Genomic DNA, 21848 nt, shown 5'->3' on the forward strand with positions numbered 1-21848 from the left:
GGACCACACCACCTGATGGATCAGAGCATACGAGAGGCCAGGTCGGCTTCCTAGGCTCACATCTGACAGTGGGTCAGTTGGTTTAAGTATTTCATGAGACTATGAAGAACCCAACTGTTAAAACCAACTGCAGTGCCAGAGAACGGCAAGATGCATGAGACTCGGGGCCCTCCCTGAGGCCACAAGCTCCTCAGAGAGCAGCTGGACCTGGGACAGACAGAAAGACGCCAGCTGTAGCCGGCTTAGAGGCATTGATGGGACACGGTGGACCAGGATGGGAGAGGACGGAATTCTACCCCCGGATCCTGCAATGACCTGTTGGATTTTTTGGCAGGTCACTTCCCCGTTAGTAAAATGGGAGTTGTGCAGGATGGGAAAACTAGTCCTCAAGTGAAACCAAGAAGAAAGGTACCTTTCCCGTCAGAAAGACAAGACTGACTTTTTAACTGCCCACTAGAGAAGATAATCATCTGCAAAAGCTGGAAAATTCAGGACCAAGGGTTTAGAAACCACTAAAGTTTCTAAACTTTAAGATGAGTATCTTCCAGCCTGTGCTTTGGGTTCCCTGTAAGTGGGCAGGGAAGCCACGGGGAGCTGGTGGGACTCAGTCAGCCCTTGGAAGATGGTGACAGTCCCTCCCCTGGGATGCCTGAGAAAAGCAGGTAAGTCTGGCGGACGTGGAATGAGGTGGCTGCTGGCAGTGGGAGGGGCCCATCCACACCATCCCAGCCCAGCTCTCTAGAAAGGCAAGAAACCCCTGCTCTCCAGAGGGAGGGAGCCTCTCGTGAATTACCCTCTGTGAGGGGGTTGAGTCTTCGAGACTGCAGGCTGCACTAGGCGAGCTGCAGGGAAGGAGATCGCTCTCCGCCTATGAGGCATATCCCCAGAACAGCCACAAATCGCAGGGAAGAAGGAGGTGAACCCCAGGTACGGGCAGGATGGGTGGATCACCCCTAAAGGCCCCCAGAGGGGTGATCTCCCATCAGTTCTCAACCCTTCTCCACCTCCTCCAGCACCAAATTCAAGGGTTCTCCCTTGCACCCCACCAAAATCCTTCCCGCAGCCCTCTGGAAGAACACTAGACTATTACAATGTAACACACACGAATAAATGTGCTGCACATATTCAGAGATTTCGGCTGGTTCTTCCAAGATACCTTTTAGGGCCCACCCATATGCCTCTGAAGCTCTAGGAAGGAAGCCAGCAGGGCAGTGAGAGGTCCCCTTGCCATACATCAAAGACCGTGTCCACCTGGTGGTAGCACTGGCTAGAATTTGGACACCAGTGTTTTAGTCCTGACGGGACAGTCATATCATGGACATTGGAACCAGTCTCCTTGCCGTGCTGGGTATCCGTTTCCCAAGCCAAATGGACAGAAAAAAGCTTTCACTCTCACTCCTGGTTTCTCTTATCTCCCATCACAGCAAACTTTATTTCCCTAACCATGACCCTGGCAGAGGAAAATAAGGAGGCCAGGACTGACTGGCAAACCCGAGGAAAAGCCACAGGAAATGGGTTGCTTGTCTTCCCAAGACACTTGTCCACCTTCACCGAGCAACCACCGAGATGCAGCTCTGTCCTGGCTGGTCTCCCTCTGCCTGCCAGATTCTACCCATTCCATCCTTTGGGGTGTGCACTGGGAGGAAGTAGTATTGGCCTAAGCAAAACAATTCCTGGGAGGGAAACATTTTGTTAAAAGGTTTTATTGTTAACAATAATATAATATCACTCCAGGCAAAGGTACATGTACTTTGGATAGTCTACAATTTGCTTCTCTCTGCCTCTGTGCAGGTAAACGGGGGGCTGGCTGATTTCTCCCAGGAGTACTGTGTGTTCCTGATCTCTGGAATGTTCCGGTAAAGTGTTCTACCTTGAGGGGCTGAGGGTTACCACCCAGCCAGCAGGAGGTCTCTTAGGTGGGCAGTAGGTGGTGCTCACTCTTTAAAGGGGAGTAATGTGAAAAGAAAAAGTAGGAGGACAGAAAATGGCTGGGGCCAGGGAGGTGAGATGTGGGGAGAAAGGCTTCCTCCTTTTCCTTTAAATTTGATCCAGGACTTTTCAGGAAATTAAACACCACTGAGACTATTAGCATCAGATAGAAAACAGATGAGGTTAAAACATGGAAAAACTACAGCAGATTCCCTGGGCAGGCAGAGCAGGGGACATATGTAAGCAATCACAGCAGTATTTCTGGAAAAGACCTTTTTATGTTTTTAATACTTAACACTTCATAACAGGGACTAATAGGCTGGATAAAAAGAAGGCTGCTCAAAAGCAACTTGGGGGATGAATGATTTTCCAGACAGCAGAGCCGGGGCGGGGAGAGGGGGTACGCGGGCTTCTACTCCTCATCCCGCCCACCCTCCTCTGTTCACCAGAGTCGCTGAAGGCTGGGGAACCTGGGTGGGAGATGGCATGAGGGGGTGATGGCCAGACGGGCAGCCCCCACTAGAGAGGCTGGGTGATGCCCAAAGCATCATGCCGTGGTGGGAAGGGTGGTACCCATGCTCCTAGAGTACCAGCAAACAGAAGAAACGGGATCTAGATGGAGGGCTGGGGACAAGAGCTGTCCAGGCAGGAGCTGTGACTGGCATAGGGGGGATCCTCCAAAGAGACCCCTTTCCCTCCCTTAAATATAACCTATTTCTAGCTGCCCGGAATACGCAGCAGGTTTCCCATCTATCATTTGGGAATGGCTGTACCCCACCTGTCTGCCTCGACGGAGAGGATAAGAATAACTTATCTTAAGGGTGACCCTCCCCAAACAAGGCATAACGGCATGGATGCTGGTATATTTTTAGCAGGAACACTAGATTTGAGGGTCAGAGGGGCACTAGCCCCTTCTCTGTTTATGGTAGCAGTGTTCTCATGGGCAAGGTGCACAATCGTTCTGTGCCTCAGTTCCCCCATCTATCAATGAAGGGATTTGGATGCTCAGTGTTTCTCAGCCGAAGCTCTCTTGTCATCAGGGGCAGGGATACTGCCTCTCTGTGTGACTGTGGGATGTATTTCAGGATGGCTGGCATCACCGGTCCACCAGGCACTAAATGCCAGTAGCACCCCCATACACAGTCACGTCAACGACCAGAAATGCCCTCACATTTCCAAATGCCTGGGGACAGGGAGCTGCGGAAGAACGGCTGGAGATAGATAAGCAGTAAATAGAGCACCCAGGACACGTCTACGCAGCCCCCCACCCCTGCGTGGTCCTCGAGCGCAGCATCAGGCTGGCTTACCTTTCTGTCATTCACGTCATCCCCTGGACTATCACATTCACCCTGTAGCAGGAGAAGGCCAATGGAATGATCAAAAACAGAGAAAGGGTTTTCTTTTCAATTTTCTAACGTTATCCCTTTCTTTCATTCCCATTTAAGGAAGGTCAAGGGCATGACACGTAAGGAGACACCGGTCCGCTTCCTTGGTCACCAGCACCTGCTGTGTTTCCTGTGGGCAGCTTCTCACCCAGGGCGGCTCCCCTGACAGGCCTCAGAGACCCCCCTGCACCTCCTCACAGCAAATGCAACAGCAGAGCCCGACCTGGAAACGGACTAGCACATCAGGAAAACCCCCCTGCGCCCTGGCCATACCCAGCAGAACCTCAATTCCCGTGTGCCCACAGCAAGGTTGCTGGCGAGGAGAAAAGGTCACCTGGGAAACTCCTGTGGGCACTCAGGGGTCCCCACCCCAGGGGTCTCATTTGGTACCGCTGTGGGGTAGATGCTAAAGCGACCGATGGGGTGGACAGGGCAGCCTGGGGGCACCGAGTTCATGGGCCAGTTCAGTTCCTCACGAATCATCTTGAAGAATATCACTGCATTATGTTACAGGAAGTTTATAACATTACTCTCAGCCAAGAAAAGCTTTAATTACAGTCTCTCTGTTTTCTTAACCAAACAACAGTATAAGGAATTTTGAGAGACATCCTTAAAAAATGTCAAGACAGTAAAAAGACCTGACACTTAATACATCCTCGCATAGGATGAGGAATTTCACACCCACACAAAGCTATCACACATAAAATATCACTTTCAGTCATTTGAGGGCCTGACGGTCCAGCCTGCGTTATTATCCGGGTCTGGGACTTGCGCTCCCCGCTATCCACCCACCTTCCCCGTCTCCCTTTAACCCTCCACACGCCCTATCTGTCTTCTCACACTTTCCCCAAAATCAAGGCAGGGAGCGCGGGGATGCCCAGACAAAAACCAGTTCATTCTGCCATCGGGAAATAACGGAAACAGTTTGAGACAACTGGCAAAAATCAGCTGGGGATTATTTTCATTCACAAGTGGTCCGGAGCCAGCCCAGGTGGTTCGTCATTCCCTCCTGCCTCCCTGCCCATATATCCACCACCATGTCGCCTGCAGTGTTCACCCTTTTGACTGATGGAGGTGGTACTCACGTCGTGCAGGGGGTAGGCAGCCTCGTAGATATTATTTGCTATCAGAGAATTAATACCTGCAGAAGAAGGAAGATGAAAACGGTAACTGTAGGGCAGGGGTTTCTCAACTTGACCTTGGTCTTCTGATAAATATTAATTCCCCCAGCCCCACCTCTCAGCTGAGAACCCCTACCCCTCCAGATCCTCCCAGTCTAGAAGTTCCTTTCGGGCTTGACTTCTTAGTATAAGAACAGTATTTTTTCATTTCCCAAATGCAAAGTTATGATTAAATAGCAGATACGCTCTCTCAAACGTCACATCTGTCCTGTCCTCATACACTCAGATCCCTCTGGTCCCGGAACCCTCACCACCACCTCCTCCATGGCCACAGCTGTGCGCTGAGAATATCTGTGTTCAGTGACCGGCATAGGAATGACCACAGGGATTACTGTAATTATAATCAATAAACATGTCCGTCAGAGCATCCCACCGCACTTCATCTGAACTCATTTCTGGCCCCTCCCTGTTCCTTCACAAGGCAGCGTGCATTATGGTCCACGACTGACCTGCCTGGACCCTTAGATCCCTAGGGCAGTGGTTCTCAAAGTGTGACCTGGGGAACCCCGGGTGTCCCCAAGACCCTTTCAGGGGGCTCATAAGGTCAGACTATTTTTATAATAGTAATAAGACACTGTCTGCTTTTACACTCCTATTCTCTCACGAGTCTACAGTGGAGTTTTGTGACCTGTGATGACATCACCCCTGGACAGCTAATGGAATGCGGGCTTGTGTATCCCTGTGCTTTAAACTTTTCTCGATTTTAACTTCAAATATAATAAATATTGATCAATATAACCCACCTAGATGAAAGCCCTGTAGGCGCTCTCGATAATTTTTAAAAGTGTAAAGAGGTCCTGAGACCACAAAGTTGGAAAACCGCGTAACAGGGGATCCATTTCTTTTTAACCCCGACAGTATTCCACAGCACTGGGCACACACACAGCAGACCCTACTAAATAGGTGTTACGTGAAGGAGCGGCTGCGTCCCTGTAACTCCAATACACTCACCACAGAGAAGCTCATGTTCAGCACGGAGCCACTATTATTCCCTCATTTCCTTCATGTTTGGATTCAGAGACTATAACGTGCCCTGTACGTTCTGTCACTCAGGACAGTCTTCCCTGGGTTGCTGGCTCCCAGATGGAAGGGATCATATCTCATCAGCTCGAGGACCCTGCCTGCGGGGATGCGGGGATGCACATTCAGTGGGGGGCAGTGGGGCGGCAGGGGGCGGGGTCTCTGATACACAGTGATTTCCCTTGTCTCAAGCACGCTTTCTGCCCTGAACCATTCTTTCCGGAGACACTGTAGACCATAGTGTGAAGAGGAGAAATTCGATTTTGGAGGGAAACACGCATGACGTCCAAATGCTAAGTAATCTGCATTTGCACACGACTCTGGAGAGACGGCCAGGCCGCGTGACAAAGCCAGATGACAGTGACTCGTCAAAATTCATGGTTTTCCACCTCCCGCACACAGTCAGGGCCCCACCGCGTGCTCAGAGCCTCAGAGGTTCTCAAACAATCCTCCTCCCTCCATCAGCCTCCTCTTCCTCAAATCATGCCCCTATTTGCCTGGGATGCCGAACGGCTGGCCAGGGGCCCACGTGGGAGCAGAGGCCCTCAGGAGGCTGCAGGGGCGCCTGGCAGAAGCGGCCACAATTCCAGTGAGTTGAGAGCTGAGATTTCAGGGTTGCGGCATCACCCAAGGACCAGTCCTTTCCTGATTTTACGTCTCCTCCTCGGCATGCACAGAAAACATCAGAAATAACTGGGCGGGGGGGGGGTGGGGGGCGCGGTGGGAGATGGGCGATGGAGGGTGGGTATAGGGAGTACGGGTTGGGGAGAGGTGCCCCGAGGCTGAAGGAGCTGCAGATTTGTCTTCCTCCGAGGACTACAATTTCACCCTGAGCATCATTAATCAGTTCAAGAGCCATAACCACAGCAATGTGAAGCCACCCTACAATCATCAAGGGGAGGGATCCCAAGCCGGGAGGGGGCGGGGGGCGGTTCAAAGCTGTCAACATGGATACAGGCTGAAGCATCACAGGCGGGCAGGGCTCCAGCTAGACCCCACCCCACGCACTACCCAACCCAGTCCCTGCACCCATACCCACCCCCTGGTTGCCACGGCAGCAGCATATACCCTGAAGACAGTCGCCAAACTGCGTGGAGAAGTTCAGCAGGTGTGGAGCTCCCCTGCTAGTTCTCAGCTTTGCTTAGAGAGTAGCCCAGCATCTGAGAGCACTGGGCCGACATCCTGAACTCCTGGGTCCTGCCACCAGAGCTTCGAAACAGATCTCTAATCGTCGGAGGTCTAAAGCTATGCACCCTACGTCTCATCTGAAATAAAGTTCCTTGGCAGTGAATGCCAGTTTCACTTCTAGAATGTTGTTCACGCCTTGTTTGGTGCCCTCCAAAGGCCTGCAAGGTACCTGAGGCAGGGAGCACGCCCCTCTCACGGGAGTCTCCCATGGCTCCCGCTTCACTGCTGGGAACACGGGAGGGATAACGGTTGTTCCCCAAAAGAGTAAGCAGCCCTATGGCGAACGTGATCTCAGCATCTCTTCCCATGATTCACAGGCATCCACCTACCCACTACTCCAATTTTCTTTGGCAACCCATGCTGATGAAGGAAACTTAAACTCTGGTTGACTAGTCTGCTTCCTAAGAGAGGAACCAAGACGACTCAGGTCATCAAACCTGAATTGTCCTAAACCAGATAACCAGAGCTTCAAGATGCTGTCATTGACTGTGTCTCTGCCCCATGGCTGTGCACCTCCCCCTCTTCAGGTGGTATCTTAGGCGCCATTCCGTCAGTGGCTGCTGGGCAGAGGGAGGGGATGGGACACGAAAGGAAGAGGAATGGGGAGCGGGAGAGGCAAGCTGAAAAGTAACTGTTTATCCACAACTTCACCCAAGAATGGGAACTGCTTTGGCCTCTCAGCCACAGACTTCAGACACCAAGATTCTACCCCCAAACAAGCATGGAAATCAGTTTGAAAGAAGAAAATAATCAAACTTTAAGAAAAAAAAAAAAAAGAGAGTCCCTGCTTTGAAAATTGAAATTCTGAATTTTTCCTTTCTTTTCAGCAAAAAGGGCTAATTGGTTCCATCATGCACCCTCCATCTGGCCATAACGGCAAAGCTTTCCTCTTCAGGATGACATCCAAAGTCCTTCCTCTCTGCTCTAGACCCAGGGAGAGAGAGAGAGACCCAATCTTTTGTCCTCCTACTCCCAGAAGGGGGGCCAGCAAGAAGGAGAAAGCACTGAGAACATTTTCCTTCCCCTCTCGCCCCAAAGAGAAGCAGTGCCTTGGCCCAAACAAAGCATGGCCCACCGAGGACTTCTTTACTGATCCCCAAAGTCCCTTCAGGTCACCGGGTACTTCATATCTGTTGCTTAGAACCACAATTCCCCAGGGAAAAGGCTCACATTTTTCTCTCTGCCCAGCAATGGCCACAGCTCTGCTGATTCAGCCAAGCCCAGCAACACTGGTCCTCTGCAAATACAGGGTCAGGGTCAAGGACCAGAGCAGGGTGGGCTCAGGCCCTGGGACTGGTACCTGAAAACACCCTCATAATATAAAACCTAAGGCTTCGCATTTAGCTTCCAAGACATCTCTGGTTTCCTGGACACAGAGCCTGACCCAAAGCACAGTTTCTGGTCCGCCTCCCAAAGTGAGAATCTCCTAAAATCTGCAAGTGCTGCCGAGTGATACGGAACTGCAGCTGTGCCCCTCCAGGCCAAACACCAGGACAGGTACTTAGAGGCATGATGCTCAACCCCTGAAAACTCATTTGGTTTTGATTCCCCCCAGAACAGGGCCCAGTCTGCCCGGCGTTCTGCTTTCATCCCTGTATTCCAGCCGGACGTAAATCTAAACCAGAGCCCCCCAGACAGTGCATTGAACAGAGACTATATTTACCCATCACCAAATTGTCTTGACATGTGCTTAATTACTTAAATGCCTTTAATCCCAAGCCTTTTCTTCTAACAAAATATAAACCAGTTCAGCTGGATGAATGATAAACCAGATGTTTACATCACACAACATGGTCTGGCTTCGGTCAAAATAATTAAGACATCGTCCCCTGAGTAGGGAGGGGAGACGCCCAAAGCATACATTTGTTTAAATGCTCTGATGCCAAAATATCTATGAAAATGTAGCTCTATCAAGCTGTAGTTTTCTGTCCATGAAAAGGCAACAACTTTCATATGAAGGAACAGGAAAGGTGTCAGTGAAGGAAGCTTGGGCTTCTTTCCACGATAAAGCACACTTGAAAGGCATTCCAGAATGGGGTGAACTGGCACAGTCCTGAACCCAACCACTGATCTGACATTATGTTGATTAGGAGGCACCATCGGGCTGGGCCAAGTTTGTGATGACTTACAGGCTACCACCACCCTGCGGATCCCAAACTCACGAGTACTTCCAGGCTCTGGACATGGTGTGTGTATCAGCCCACCATCCCTCATTTCCCAGGTAAATAAAAGAGAAAGGGTGAGTTGGCTCTTGGGGAGGTTACAGAACAAACCACCCCAAATTAAAAGTTAGACAGTCACCAAATGCCGATCCTTTTTCAAGGTCAGCTCCCCTTTCTTTGCCTTCTTCTGCTAATTTTTATCCTGCTGCCCCTCCTTTCACCAAAGAAGAAAGAAAGTAAAGAAAAAAAGGCAACAGGAAGTCCAAGAGACCCTACTGCTGGCTAGGACATTGAAAGGGACCAAACGGTGAACGTCCATATAGCAAATGCTAGAAAAACCACAACAAAGATTAAGCCCTTCACAGAGAAGACTTGGTTTCGTTTGAGGACTTCGGAGAAGCAACAGTCAGATCCCCAGAAGGCCAGCACGTGGACCACTCTTCCCACTCCCAGATGTAGGCAGGGCAAGAAGCCTGTGGCAGCCCATCCTGTACTCATATCGCTGTCTACCTTTAGAGTCCCTGAGAGTCACCTGGGGAGTGGGTTAAACATGCAGTTTGGGATTAGCAGATGCAAACTAGTCTATATAGGATGGATAAACAACAAGGTCCTACTGTAGAGCACAGGGAACCATGTACACAGATGGTAACAGCTCTCCCGCTAATTCCAGGTCATGATGCTACCCTGGCATCCCCAACTGCCAGGCCACACCTTTGTAAATAGTCTCTCTGTTGATATTCCTGCCCTGAATGGTGGTCATGTGAGTGTGTCATTTGCTCCTGTTGGGACCCTAACCTGACTCTCTGGAGTGGTTCCCCTCCTGTCTTTTGTATCATTTGCTTTCCTTGCATGCATCTCTCTCGCTAGACAGCCATGTGGCTTATTTGTTCTTCTCAAATGCCACTCAAATGTGAGCTCCGTAAAGGCAGGGATCTGTGTCTGAGTCTCTACTCTAGTCCCCAGTTCTAGAACATGAATGATACGTAAAATACGAATAAATATTTGTTGAATGAATGGATGTCACAGGGGGAAGACCTCAGCTTTCACCTTCGCTGGAAAACTTTTCCCAATAACTTCATCCATTTATTAACTGATTAATTTACAAGAGCACTGAAGAAGAGCCAAGAAACTCGGGTTTCCATCAGCTCCAAATCTCTAACCTTGGGCTCGAAGTCAATCTCTCTGTTGGGAAAGTGGTTAATATCTAATATCTGTTGAACCTACTCTGCACGGGAGTTAAAGGATCAAAGGAGATAAAGAGTGTGAAAGTGCTTTGCAAAGCATACAATGACACACATGCAAGGGGTCCTTACTATCTTGGTTACAGGAAGACCTCATGTGTACAGAGATCTCTTATCTGGTTATCTCAGCTCTCACAACAGAGAACCCAGAAGAAAAAGTATCTCAATCTCAGGCAACCGATTCCCTAAGGTTATGTACCTAGCCACAGCAGAATCCTCCAGATCCTCCTGCAATGCCTTTTCGCTCTCTCTTTACCCCAAATTCTAATGAGTTTGTTTTTCTGTGCCCTAAATAGCAGGGCAAACCTTGAAATAGCGAAACTCAGGGAGGGAGGTCACCAGAGTCGAGAATTCAAAAACATCAGAGACTGTGGGGCAAACAGCCCTAATAAATACTTAGGTAATCCTTGAGGAAACTTAAATAACCTTATATTCTCAAGGATAATCCTGAATCCTACAGAAAAGCTTACGTATGCCTTTATATAGAGACCATATGTTGATATATTCTATATAAGAAAGCAGGGAATTTTAGAGAGACTTTAGAAAAATTTCTATATAAAAAGATGTTGCTGAGGACATTAAGTGCTACACCACTGACTGTATTCCCCTCTCACTTTGGTTCAAGGTCAAATTTGCAGCCCAACTGCAGAAGCTAGAGGGCCGTATGGTTTGCATATTTGTAGCCTATTTTTTCCTCCTAGTTTCAACATTCTATTTTAATTTGTGTTTTTCCTGTTTCTCATTTCTTTATTTATTATTTATATTATGCTGTTTTATTGTTTTTCTTGTAAGTCACCTCAGAAATTTTGTGGAACAAGACAGGACTATAAATAAATCAATACATACATCTTGTATGCAGCATAATGCTTTGCAAAAGTAGGCATTCAAAAAAATGTATTTTCTACAAAGAAGAAAGTGATAATACCAGACAAACGGGAGTGATTCTGAATTATTATTATCTTTAGTTTTATTTTTCCATCTTCTATTTCTAATCTTTATCATCTTTTCCATCTTTTAATTTCCACTGTAATTGAGGACAATGAAAAAGGGAATAAAGCTTTGTAAATTGGTCACAAAAGTAATGACCACATAAAAGGCAATTCCAAGGCTGAAGGATCAATGAAAATGCCTTGGAAATCAATTCTGCACACAATCCTGTTCTTCTTTTTTCTTTTATTTTTATGAGGCAACCCTCCTCCGGAGGAAATCTAAGCCAATTCTAAGCCCATGTGTGTTTCTCTGTAAAACCAGAGAGAAGGGCAATAAAATCAAAATTTACCTATGGCTCAAAGGTCCGTTATTATCCTGAGGCCTCACAATGTTATCACATTCCTCATTCTTTCTGATCTTCTAAGTAAGATGGTAAGTTGGCCAAAAAGCTTAAAGGGTACTGTATTTTCCCAGGCGGAAGTCAAAGAACCTGAGAATCGGCCTTCAGCGTTCTCCTCTCCTGGGAAGCAGAGTTCAGTCCCTTGTTAGGAGCTAGTAAGTCATCAGCAACTACTGTGGAACCAACAGCCCATAAAGACTCAGCCAAACGCCACGCTGAGTTCCCTGCATCCCAAAGGCAGAGGAAGTAGGATCGGAGGAGGGAACCCAGGTTCTACACCCAGTTCTAACAGTGTCTCAGTATGTGGCTCTGGAAAAGCCACCCCTCCTGTCTGTGCCCTTGGTAACTGGAGATGATCATTCCTGACACACCTACCTTCCCGGCAAGTCATGAAGCTAACACTGGATAACTTATGATGATACTTAGATGCATCCATGGGAGCTGGCTGTTCTGAATCTGTGCTCCCTTTGCCCTCTGTACGCTTCTAATATCATACCTACCCGATTATCTCATAATTATCTGTTTACGTGTCTGTCCGTATGGCTAAACTAAGAGCCCCGCAAGAACAGAAAGTAGGTCAAATTCATCTTGCCATCTCTCAGTTTCTATAACATCATTTGACACATAGCAGGTGCTCAATAAATGTTTTCTGAATGTCAAAAAAGAAAGAAATTTTTGAAAACTACTCAACAACAAAATCCTTAAGATGTCTGACTTTGTGACATCGGGGAAAAAAAAAAAAAATACAGATCCTCAAAGGAAAAAAAACTGCTGTCTTAAAGCAGAGGGTCTCTAATGACTTTTCAACAATCTGGAGGCTGTCCCTCAAAACAAACTTTAGTTTTTAAGGACTTCCCAGTTTACAAAACAAACTAAGAGTTTCCCATTTAATCTTTACAAAAACTCTGCGAGACACGTAATTCTTACCTTAAAGGGAAAACTGGGTTGGAGAGAAGTTAAGTCATTTGTCCACAAATACACATCACAGGGAACTCACCAGCTACTGCTATGACACTAGCCAGCTGAGCACGTTTAATTAATTCACTAAAGCAAATCGACTGAGTAGAACGTGCAGGGCAGCCAGCCAAGTGCACTGGGGGATAACAGGTGATCCAGACACATCTCAAGGACTGTCTCGGGGGTCTAAGCCACGGACACAGATAATCACCAAGAAAGACATCAAACTTGATGGGAGTTCCAAGGAGAGGGCATAAAGGGAGAACCTGGGGGACAGAGGTATTCGGTCTGGGGGTGGGCCCGGGTGAGACGTGGGGAAGGACATGCCGGCAAAGGGAACAGCAGGAGCTAAACCAGAGAGGGCAGTGGTCACGTTAACAGGAAGAAAAGCAGGAGAGATGGACAGCGTGAGAGAGGAATGAGACGGAAATGGGCACAGCCAGACGCTGATTTCAAGGTTCTGGGAATATCTCAGTGGAGGTATCCAGCTGGCCGCTGGAAAGGCTGGTGTGCAATGGGGGACAGAAGTGGGAAATAGAAATTCACGGCTGCATGTCTTCTGTGCAGGGCAAGAGTGAGGAGGCCAAGGGAACGTGGAGAAGACAACCTTGAAAATGGGGGAGGAGGAAGAGGAAGCAAAGTGTGGTCCAGGAAGGAGAAACAGGATCTTCCCTGGTATCCTCCCTGGATACCCACTATCAGAAGATGGAGGTTCAGTGAGAGGGTTTGGAAGGATATAGAAAGACGAAGACGGAGGAAAAGGCCATGAAACGCGGGCAGGACGGAGTCACCTGTGACACCCGAGGGAGCAGTTTTGGTCCATCCAAGGAGGGTGTGAGTGAATAAAAGGCAGATTACTGGAACCGAGGAGTGAACTGGACTAGAAGTGAGGGTAAATTCCAGAACTTTGATAGAGGCCATGAGAAAACACAAACTACACCCTCAGACCTCTTGACGCCTCTGGTGGTCCTCGGTTACAAGCGCTCAAAATGAGGGCTTCGGTCCATCCCATGGGACTGAGGGGCCAATGCCCCGCCTCACTCACTCAGAGTCTCGTCTCATCAGCACCGTGCTCCAGACAGACAACACCATGTAGAAGATTTGATTTTTTAACACTGGAGTGGTATTTAAAATTTTGTCGTGAGATGAATACATCAGAGTCATATACAGTCGCCCCCTTGAGAGGTCCCGCACTGTTCTAATGATACTGTCACTACACAGCACCTGCTCTGATTCCCTCTTCACCCCCTTCCCTCAGTCCTGAGGCAGCAATATGGACCCCACATAAACTCTCCAACGTTAGCTATTATTACTGCCATCGTGGTTATTGTTCCTCAGCTTGACGGCCTACTTTATTCCCTAGACTTGCCTCTAAATGACTCTTTTCAACTAAAAGCTGCCTCAAAAGCCAAAGGTGTGTCACCCCAGGGTATGTTCTGAGTGATGAGTGACAGCAGCCCCTTTGGAAAGAGCGTTCCACCTGCAGGGGGATCGTGTGGACACCGCGCATGGACCTAAGCTCAGCGTGTCACCCCCGCCTGTGTCCCCTCCACCACCCGTCAGCATCCGGCCCACCTGCCTTATACTGCAAGCTCCCAAACACTGAGGGTCCTGCTTCAAACACAAACACCCCCAGGTTCAAAAACCAAACCACAAGGCAGACAGGTTTAGCCAGACAGGTTTAGTGGTGACAAGGACGCTGAACTCAGAAGAGGTACCGGCAGACTAATTCACCCTCTCTGGGAGTCAGTTTCTTTAGACATCAAGTGAGGGGCTTGGACTAAAAGGCCTCGAAGATGCCTTTCTTCTTAAAAACAAACGAATAAAAAGCTGCCATGATTTGGGTGGTTATTAAAACCTTTTGGAGACTGTGAAGAGAGAGGAGCTGAATTTTCGGGATCAAGTGAAAGGCGTCAGCAAGGATCCAGGGAAAGGAGAGGAGGGACAGAGACCTGGGGTGAAGGTCAGGGGGCAGCCCCAGCCCCATGAGGAATGGGGGCAGGCAGGGCGCCCCCTCCATGCGGGCGTCTGTTTGTCTTGTTCTCAGTCTCCCTGGCCCCCCAGCCCCTGTCAGCACGGCCCCCGGTGGGAGGGTCCTTACCCATCATGTTGTTGGCTCGAGAGCAGGTGGTGCGCTTCAGGATCTCGTGTACCTAAAACAGACGACAGTTCGGCCGTGAACGTCTGGGCCACATGGTGCGTCCCCAGCCCGAGGGCGGGGATGGGCAGGCATGTGCCCAGCTCACGGACATTCCAACAAAGCATCTAATCCCCTCAGGCACACACCCCCCGTTTGCCACCCCGCCCTGCAAAAGAAAGAAAAGCCTGTAAGTTGACTGCAGTTACAGGAGGGAAGGGGAGCCCAGACTCACATCCCTCTGGAGGGCCCAGGAGGAAGCCGGGAGGGAAGGCGAGGGGGGGCGTGCCCTCCCCACCAGCCCCGACAGTGCCCTGCCACTGAGGGGTCCTGAGCGAGCTCCCTGCAGGTCCTGAGGGCCCGTGGGCCCCCCTGCAATGGAACTGTCTCTCAGAGCTGCTTTGGGGACCCACGAAAGTGCTTTGGCAACTAGAAAAGGGCCACCTACATCTTGGTCCTTGGTGCTATCACTTCTCTGCTTTTCCCCCAAGTCCTTATCATGCCTCCCCAGTCAGAGCAGGTCCCCACACATCCTCAAGACTCCACGTGTCATAGCGCATCCTGGGCACACGGCAGGCTGCTGCTCGGTGACCACTGCACATCAACAGGTCAACAGCCCCGACTGTGGGGCCTGCAGGGACCCTGTCGCTCACTCAGGAGGGCGGGGTGCTGAGAGCGTCCCAGCCAAGGAAGCAGGGACCCAGGGCAGAGTAAACCTGCAGGCCAACTAGTGCCCTCCAAGGGGTCTCAAGCCTGCTCCCGGCTCCAGGAAGGAAGTCGGCGTTGGGACAGACCACTGGGCTGCCCAGATGCCCACAGGGAAGGGGGCACAGGGAGATGCAGGCGAGGTCCTCAGACCAAAGCCCAGGGCAGAGCAGACCCCAGGACAAAACTCAAGGCCCTTTTCTCCCCCCGTCACAGTGTGCGGTAGACTGGGAAAAGGGCAGGAGGGGAAGGAAGAAGCTTCCAGAACGAGAAAAGATGTGTTACTCCATCATCATTTACACTCCCACATTCCAGCCACAGACCTAGAGGGAGTGGTAAATAAATAAATTCCAGCAGAATGGGGCCCAAGAATGTTTAATTCACTTATAATATAGTGCAGTATTCAACTGCAGTGATAATTAGGAACAGCATTTATATGGCAGTCTATTATTTTACAAGCACTTCGCAATTATCGGGTAATTTCCACAATGCCCTATAATGTCCCCCCCAGTCGTGGGACCCAAGCTGTGGGGAGACTTACAGCTTGTAACATCATCAACTAAAACAATGGGAAGTTTACACTTTTTTCTGTAGGAAGATAAAAGAAATCATATGCCCGTGTTAAATCTTGCTAGAACACTAGGCGAAGGGACCTGAGGTGTTTTCTTGCCCATCCCGCAAGCAAAGAGTCAGGGCCGTGTTTTCAGCATGACTTGGAAATGTTCTGCATCTTCTTCCAATCACCTGCCCCTTCTTACCCTTCTCATCACCGTGCTGGCTTGGAAGTCCTCTAGGTACCTAACTTTTATTCCTCATTCTGTTGAAACTTAAGTTCTTTCCTAGGGATCAATGGGAACATGCTGCCATGTTTCCACTGTGGCCTAAGTGACCAGCGTTCCTTGAGCCCCTTTTTCTCTCCCTTCTTCTGTCCATCAGCTGGATGCTCTCCAGGTGGGGAGGGGATAAATGGATCAGTGAACAGAGATGCCCTACAGCTCAGACTGGGGCCGCAGGGCCCAGGGGAATCAACCACCCTGCAAAATCCAAAACCTTGACTTCAAAAGGCAAAAAGACAGTAGAAGAATGGCTACAGTCACAAATGTTGGCTTCCTATTGAATGGGCTGGCAATTCTGTCCTTGGACAAACTGCCCAGCTCTAGCATTCCCTGTGACAGCAATGCGCAGAACTTCTTTGGGGATGAAGAAAGAAACTCAGCAGCCCAGCAATGAGCCCTCATTTGGACACAAACGATCTGCCTGAATTTTTTTTCAATTCATTGCATCTCAGAGCCTCAGTTTCCTCAACCGTCAAGCAAGGGGGTCACCTGACTAGCTGAAAGTCCCCCCCAGCTCTGACATTCCCTGCTTTTGTGATTCCAAGAAAGGCCTGGGTGGAGGACCATAAAGAGGAGACCCGCCTCTCAAGCCAAGAGTGAGAAGAGTTGTTGGCTATTTCGATACTGGGATTGGGAAGCTCCTGGACGCTCCTTCCAGTTGCTAGGCAACTCCAAGCAAAGGATGATGGGAGGCAGCAGGGAGGGCGAGAGATGCCCTGCCAAAGGGGATTCAGGCTTCCTCTCCCCCTCCCGAGCCCACCACACCTGGTTAAGCACCTGGTTAACCGGTTTTACTTACAATGCGGCTACGGGTAGCATTATCAAAGAAGGTGTCCTTGTCCTGGATGTTGTACCTGGCGACACCAAGAAAGCAGGTCAATTCATTTCATTATCCTTGTTCTGGGACTACTGTCACCCCAGGCCCAGAGCAAACCTCTAGAAAGCAACATAGCAAGATGTGTAAGAGACACACACTCTCACAACATTTACACTCTTTCTGACCCAGTAATTCTGAAAACTTATCATAGAAATGTATCACTGGGAAAATAAATTCAGTGGAAAAAAAAGGTCCATAAATTAAAATGTTCATTACAAACTTACTTATAACAAAGACTATGGAGCTAAGACGCAATTCCAAAACCTAAAGGATGGATTATCATACAGCCGTTGAAAATTATAATAATGAAAACTTTAGAAATACTGTAGAAAAAGTTAGACTATGATAGAAAAACATTATACTATGATAAGTTTTAAAAATGAAAGTATATAAAAAGGATTCCTGTGCGCGGACAAAGACAGTAAAAACACAACAACGGGGAACTCCCTGGCGGTCCAGTGGTTAGGACTCAGCACTGCCACTGCCGAGGGCCCAGGTTCAATCCCTGGTCAGGGAACTAAGATCCTGCAAGCCGCATGGCGCGGCTGGGGAAAACAACAAAACAAAACACAACAACAGAAAAGAGTGCAGTTTCAGGATGTTGGGGTTATAACTGTTTTTCAAATTTTCATTTAATGTTGTCACTGTTGTCACATCAATTAGATACCAAACTCCCAATTATGCAAGACCTGTGTCTGTTGTAAACTTCAAATGTTGACCTTTCACTCAAAAAAACACCTGTGTGGAATAAAGACACAGACGCAGAGAATGGACTTGAGGACACGGGGAGGGGTAGGGGAAGCTGGGACGAAGTGAGAGAGTGGCATGGACATATATACACTACCAAATGTAAAATAGACAGCTAGTGGGAAGCAGCCGCATAGCACAGGGAGATCAGCTCGGTGCTTTGTGACCACCTAGAGGGGTGGGAAAGGGAGGGTGGGAGGGAGATGCAAGAGGGAGGAGATATGGGGATATATGTATATGTAGAGCTGATTCATTTTGTTATACAGCAGAAACTAACACACCATTGTAAAGCAATTATACTCCAATAAAGATGTTAAAAAAAAAATAACACCTGTGTGACTGTCCTTAGGGCATTGTGCTGGAGGGCACACAGACACCTGAACCATGCCCCCGGCCCCCTGGGAGCCCAGCCACTGGGGATTGGGGTGGGGGGTGTTTCCAAGCAATTGATGCAGAGGAGAACGTGACCACATGCAGACCATTGCTATGAAAACTCAGAGGATGGAGAGCATATTCTGGCTGGGGGTGAAGAAGTGGCCTGGAAGGATCACAGAAGCTGAGTGAATGGAGCTGTGTGGGAGGTGGCAGGTCAGATGCCAGCGCCGGTGTGGAGAAAGGGCCCAAGGAAGGGGAGGTGCAGAGGACGCACAGACTGCAAAAACAACAGCCGGCCAGGAGGTCAACACGTCAATCCCAGTGCAGCCACTTAAGCTTTCATGACCTTGGACAGATCCTGGACCTCGGTTTCCTCTCCATAATAGAGGGATCGTTATATCTGGACGGCCGCTTCACAATCAGAGTGCGACACTGTGATTTATAATAAGTATATATTTTGGTCTTCCACTGTGCTCACAGCTTCCCAAGCCCTAGGAATTTTCTGAGCCATAAGAGCATCTTTTGTTATAGTATTTGGTCTCCTGTCCTCAATTCCTGAAATTGCTTCAGAGCCATAAAGGTGACAGGAGTGTCGTGTTACTCATAACAAGCCCCTTTCAACCATCAGTGAGTTTATGTTAATGAGGTGACTTTTGGAAAGCCGCTAAAGATAGGGCTGGTTGCCAGGGAAACCACCAGGAGTAGAGGGTTGGAACTTTCAGTCCTACCCACTGATTTCCGGGAAGCAGAGCGGGACTGGAGGTTGAATCAATCACCAATGGCCGATGATTTGATCAACCACGCCTATGGAATGAAACCTCCATAAAAATCCAAAAGGATGTGCTCTGAAGAGCTTCTGGGTTGGTGAATCAAAACGCTTTCATGCTGAGCCCAAAACTCACGAGGACAGAAGCTCCTTTGTTTGGGACCTCGCCTTATGTATCTCTTCACCTGGCTGTTGATTTGTATCCTTTAACATCCTTTATAATAAACCGGTAATCTAGCGAGTAAACTGGTTTCCTGAGTTCTGTGAGCCACTCTAGCAAATTAGTCGAACGCAAGGAGGGGGTCGTGAGAACCTCTGACTTGTAGCCAGTCAGTCCGAAGCACAGGTCACAACCTGGACTTGCTTAGGCATCTGAAGTGCGGGGCAGTCTTGTGACACTGAGCCCTCAGCCTGAGGGATCTGATGCTATTTCCAGGTAAACAGTGTCAGAATTGAGTTGACATGTACGGCACCCAGCTGGTGTCGGAGAATTTCTTGGTGGTGCGGGAAAACCCACACACACATTGGAACTGGTGACCAGAATTGGTACCAGAATCGTTAAGGGGTAAGAATTCAATGAGGGAGCATATGCATGTGTACAGAATTGTTATCTAACATGGCAAAGATGGGTAGAGATGGTACCCAGTGAATGGGAGAAACAGCCCATCAATGCCATCTCCTCCAAAAGCAAAGATCCTGTATCTTTTCTTCCTTTCCAAGCCCATTCCTTTCCCTCTCTCACTCGATTCTCTTATCACTCTTGATAGTTTCTTATTTTATCATTAGCTCCTAAAACAGAATTAGTGCTTGGCTTCTGCATCTCCCACTTCCCAACTACGACTCCCCCTTCCAAAGGCTTCCCAAAAGGGCATCTCTGAGAAGAAAACTTATTCCCTCCCCTCCTCCGGGTCAGTGAGGGCACGAGCTGGCAGCTGAGAAGACATACGTCCAGAAGCTTCATCCACCGTCTCTCTGGATTATCACAATATCTTGAAACCCTGTTAGACTGGGAACAGAGCAGAGTGGTCTCCCCGCGGAAGGTAAACAGGTATTGGACCACTTTGCTCACAGAGTCCCGAAGTTTCTGGTTGTCTGCTCCCTGATTCTCCATCCATCATGCGAAGTGACTGAAATGGCAGGTTTTCCCAGAAGCCACGGGATGAATATTCAGGAGCTATCTGCGATCATCTCGCTCAGGGACAGGGAGTGGGAAGGCAGACACAGGGAGTATTCCACCTTGAGAGCCGGCTTCCTCCCCCATCCCCCAGGCACCCGGGCACTCAGCTCATGAGCCGAGGCACCAAGTGGTGCTTGAGGTCCCTTCCCATCCCCCACACAGCCCCACCTCCAGAGTCCCAGTACTCACAGGTACATTTTCTCCCTGGAGAACGGATAGGACAGGTTTTTCATCCTGTTGTTACTGTGCTCGGGTACTCGGGGCTTCAGGGGTGCGCTCAGCTTCTGCAGGATCTTGTTGAACGTCTTCGCGATGCTGCCTTCTGACTTGATCACGTACGTCTACGAAGGCAAAGCCACAGGTGTGAGAAGGAGGCGGCGTCCAACACTCAGAGGAGAAGGACTCACAGCCAGAGCTGCAGGGGGCTCAGATTCCCCCCGTAGGGGACACTCTGGGGAGAGGACGAGACTGGGGAAGCCAGCAGGAGGGTCCTGCCCTTCCTCCCCTTCCTCCCCTGCTTTCACAAGGCGGTGAACCCCCTCAACTGTTTGTGCGAATGGAGGTGACCAGTGCAGGGAAGGAGGAGCGCAGTTTGAAAGGAGTCCAAACTTTCTACACGTCTTTGTTATATCATCACAGAAGACCTACTGTGTGACTGTCACCATACTAAGGGCTTTACTCAAATGAGCTCCAATGCACACTGCACCCAGCCAGCTAGATAATATTACTCTCCTGTTATGAGGAGGAAATTAAGGCTCAAAAAGGTGAGATGAGCCAACAAAGGTCACACAGACAGTAACCGGGCGACTGCTTGGCTCTAACTCGTGTCAACCCGATCCCAAGTCTGTACTCTACAACCAGACCACGCCCCTACGTGACAATCCGGCATCACTTCTCTTGTGCTCTTCTTAGGAGATATCTGATAAATGAGTCTGCTTTCAAAGTACTAAGCACCTAGCGAGTACCTGCCTTGAGTAAAGCGCTGCGTTACGACCAAGATAATCACTGGTATTTATGATACCTATGGTCTTTCCTAACGTACAGAGTGCGTCTGCATGCGTTATAGCTTCTGGTCTTTCTAATTTACGGATGTTGTCGTTGAGACGCAGAGGTTGTACTTGTCATAGCAATGTTCTCTGGTGGATTAATGGCCACAAATTTTTTACACGACTTCTCCATTCAAGAGGTGGCATCTCTGTTTCCACCCCCCTTAAGTCTGGGTGGGCTCTGGGGCTGCCTGACCGGTGCAGCAGAAGGGACACTATGCCAGTTCCACCCTTTAAGAAGATGGGCAGCTTCTGCCTTGGTCTTCCTTGGTCTCTTGAAGCTCTGAGCCGCCTGCAGCAAGTCTGAGGAGACGTGCGGAGAGGACTCAGACAGGGAAAGGGCGAGGTTGAGCCCCACCTTCCGCCTACCCTGCCAAGCATCAGGCGTGTGAGGGAGGCTTTCTTGGACCTTCCTGTCCAGCTCAACCCCAAGCCAAATACCACCAAGTGACCCCAGTCAACACCACGTGGAGAAGAATCACCCCGTCTAGCTCTGCTCAAGATACTGAGCAAAAATTCATAAGACAGAATAAAATGGCTGTGTCTTACTAAGTTGGGGCTAATTTGTCCTGCTGCGGTAAATGACCAGAATAAGGGCCACATCCAGATCCTCCGACCTGAAAGCCGGTTGTGTTCTCTATCAAGATATCCTTAAGATGCTTAAATCTAGAGAGCCTGTAAAACATGTACAAAACACTTGTAATATCGATGGAGATAAATGCCACAAGACACTCAAAAAGCTTTGAGGGCTCAAAGAAAGGAGACAGCACATCCAGCTGAAGAATCGGA

At 49.1% G+C, this 21848-nt stretch overlaps 1 protein-coding gene and 1 non-coding gene across 2 annotated transcripts in view; one reads left to right on the forward strand and one right to left on the reverse strand.

Moving 5' to 3' along the window:
* The window catches only part of ANO2 (anoctamin 2), a 335850-nt gene that overhangs the window by 237781 nt on the left and 76221 nt on the right, over positions 1-21848 (reverse strand). The window contains exons 5-9 of the mRNA XM_068560881.1: positions 20203-20354; positions 16871-16925; positions 14495-14546; positions 4400-4455; positions 3237-3278 (exon numbers count right to left, since the gene is read on the reverse strand). Coding sequence (XP_068416982.1) covers positions 3237-3278; positions 4400-4455; positions 14495-14546; positions 16871-16925; positions 20203-20354 — 357 coding nt within the window. The remainder of the gene's footprint in view (positions 1-3236; positions 3279-4399; positions 4456-14494; positions 14547-16870; positions 16926-20202; positions 20355-21848) is intronic.
* On the forward strand, positions 17393-17465 carry TRNAG-GCC (transfer RNA glycine (anticodon GCC)). The gene has a single exon. It is a non-coding gene; the product is annotated as a tRNA-Gly (tRNA).

This window comes from Eschrichtius robustus, chromosome 13 (genome assembly GCF_028021215.1).
Source record: "Eschrichtius robustus isolate mEscRob2 chromosome 13, mEscRob2.pri, whole genome shotgun sequence".
Lineage (NCBI taxonomy): Eukaryota > Metazoa > Chordata > Mammalia > Artiodactyla > Eschrichtiidae > Eschrichtius > Eschrichtius robustus.